We start from the raw sequence: 2,217 nt of genomic DNA on the forward strand, positions 1-2,217 counted from the left end.
CTGTCCAGTACCTTCTTGAAGACAGCCAGGGGTCTATTGGTAATCCCTCTTATGTATGCTGGGAGGCAATTGAACTGTCTTGGGCCACGGACACTTATTATGTTGTCTCTCAGTGTACCCGAGGCGCCCCTGCTTTTCATCTGGGGAATGTTGCATCTCCTGCCGAGTGTTTTGCTTTCATAGAGAGTGATTTTCGTGTGCAGGTTAGGTACCAATCGCTCCAGGACCTTCCAAGTGTATAGTATCATGTATCTCTCTCGCCTGCGTTCGAGGGAATACAGATCAAGGACCTTCAACCGTTCCTAGTAGTTTAGGTGCCTTATTGTATTTACGTGTGCTGTGAAAGTTCTCTGTACACTCTCCAGGTCAGCAATGTCGCCAGCCTTGAAGGGGGCCGTTAATGAAGTTATCCTTTCCTTGAATGGAACAGACCTGATTATTTCCTATTCCGCAGGCGCTGTATGATCTCCTCGGGTTTGAGTCTTTTCCCGGAATAATATTTTAATAAAACTTGTATTATTATTATTATTATTATTATTATTATTATTATTATTATTATTATTATTATTATTATTATTATTATTATTATTATTATTATTATTATTATTATCATTATTATTATTATTTCCAAATTCAACTGGCAATACCACGATGCTCTCTTCCACGATGAAAATGATCATCACACTGATTATTTACGTGACATACTTGGCTACATCTCATTATTTATAATCTAGCTTTTAATTAAACATAAAACAAAATATTAAACCCGTCAGTGTCACAACACAATCTTCAATAAACTTTAAAGAGCCATTGGGGTGGGATCAAGAGCCGTGTTGGGGTGGGCCATTTTATGATCAAGAGCCGTGTTGGGTAATTTCCCTTGACGAATAAACTGACATCACGTGATTTGTGATTCAAATATTTATTTATTTTATTTGTTTACTAAAGAAGACACGGTAAAACATGCCATTGATTGCCTTTCTTTGTTATTTTCATTATTATTATCACTAATCATAAATAACATACATTTAAAACGTAAATTTACCTGGTTAAGCTTTGTTAATGCGAACAAAAATCTATTTACTACATCAGTGGTTATTAAGAAATGATCCATATAATCTGTTCATCACCAGTCAGGAATACTTTAAATCCTAAAGTAGGGAATAAAGTATTCCTGAGATACATACACCTCGCGGTATATCATTGTAATTTCTGACTGTAGTGCTGATACGTATCGTCATCAGGATTTCTCACAAGCCCAAATGGGAGTGAAGGCTCGCTCGCTGCCGAGGAAGAACAATGGTGCCTTGACTATAGTCGCCTCGTAATTTCTTATCTCACAACAATTTATTTCGTTAAACCTCCAGCATGTGCACATTCTATTATAGCTGGCCTCTCAGCTCCTCAGTACTCGTCAAGATAAGTCTTCCAAAATCGCTGGGCGTCTTGTCTAGGTACTCTCAGACAGTCGCTTTCAAAGTCGTATCCTATAATCTAGTAAAATATACTGTAATGTATCCTTGAAACCAGTAAGGAACACTTTGGCTTCTAGGAACCATTACAACATAATGTGCTGTATCCGCGATTCTAGTAAAAAATACTGAGATGTATCCGTGAATCTAGTCAAATAAAACTTTGGCTCATTCTTGAATCAGTTTCTGAATACTGTCCCGTATCTTTGAAACTTTTTCATAATCATACATCATATTCTTGTATCTACTTTAAGCGCATTGTGTCGTAACCATGAATTTAGTGCAAAATACTGTGCCAAATCAGTGAACCTAGAAAACGATGCGGCCTTCAATTAAATCTAACTTCCAATACTGTGTCATATAACTGAATATAGTACAGATTTTTACCCTATCCAAGTCAACAAGCTTTGTATCTCCTCTTAAATATCCGAACCACCTCAAGACGCCCTCTTCAGCCCTCTGGATTTTAGTAATCCCAAACATCCTTCTAATTTCCAAGGTGCAAATTCTCTGATTAATAGTCACACCACACACTGCCCTCAGACACATCTAACAAGCCCTACTTCTTGCTGCAACACACACAACCCATGCTTCACACGCAAATAATAGCTTGGTACCACAATACTTTCATACATTTTACTTTTTACCTATATGGGTAACATTCTTTGTCTCCAGAGAGGCCTCACTTTTTTCTTAGTCATTATATGGCTCACCTCGACATTAATTAATAGACCCATCTGCTGAC

The 2,217-nt window shown here is 37.4% G+C and overlaps 1 protein-coding gene across 1 annotated transcript in view; it reads right to left on the bottom strand.

Moving 5' to 3' along the window:
• Window positions 1-1,404: 1,404 nt before the first annotated feature.
• The window catches only part of LOC138853681 (putative neural-cadherin 2), a 197,148-nt gene continuing 196,335 nt past the window's right edge, over window positions 1,405-2,217 (bottom strand). The window contains exon 10 of the mRNA XM_070091743.1: window positions 1,405-1,494. Coding sequence (XP_069947844.1) covers window positions 1,405-1,494 — 90 coding nt within the window. The remainder of the gene's footprint in view (window positions 1,495-2,217) is intronic.

The sequence above is a fragment of the Cherax quadricarinatus genome, chromosome 37 (genome assembly GCF_038502225.1).
Source record: "Cherax quadricarinatus isolate ZL_2023a chromosome 37, ASM3850222v1, whole genome shotgun sequence".
In the NCBI taxonomy this organism is placed as follows: domain Eukaryota; kingdom Metazoa; phylum Arthropoda; class Malacostraca; order Decapoda; family Parastacidae; genus Cherax; species Cherax quadricarinatus.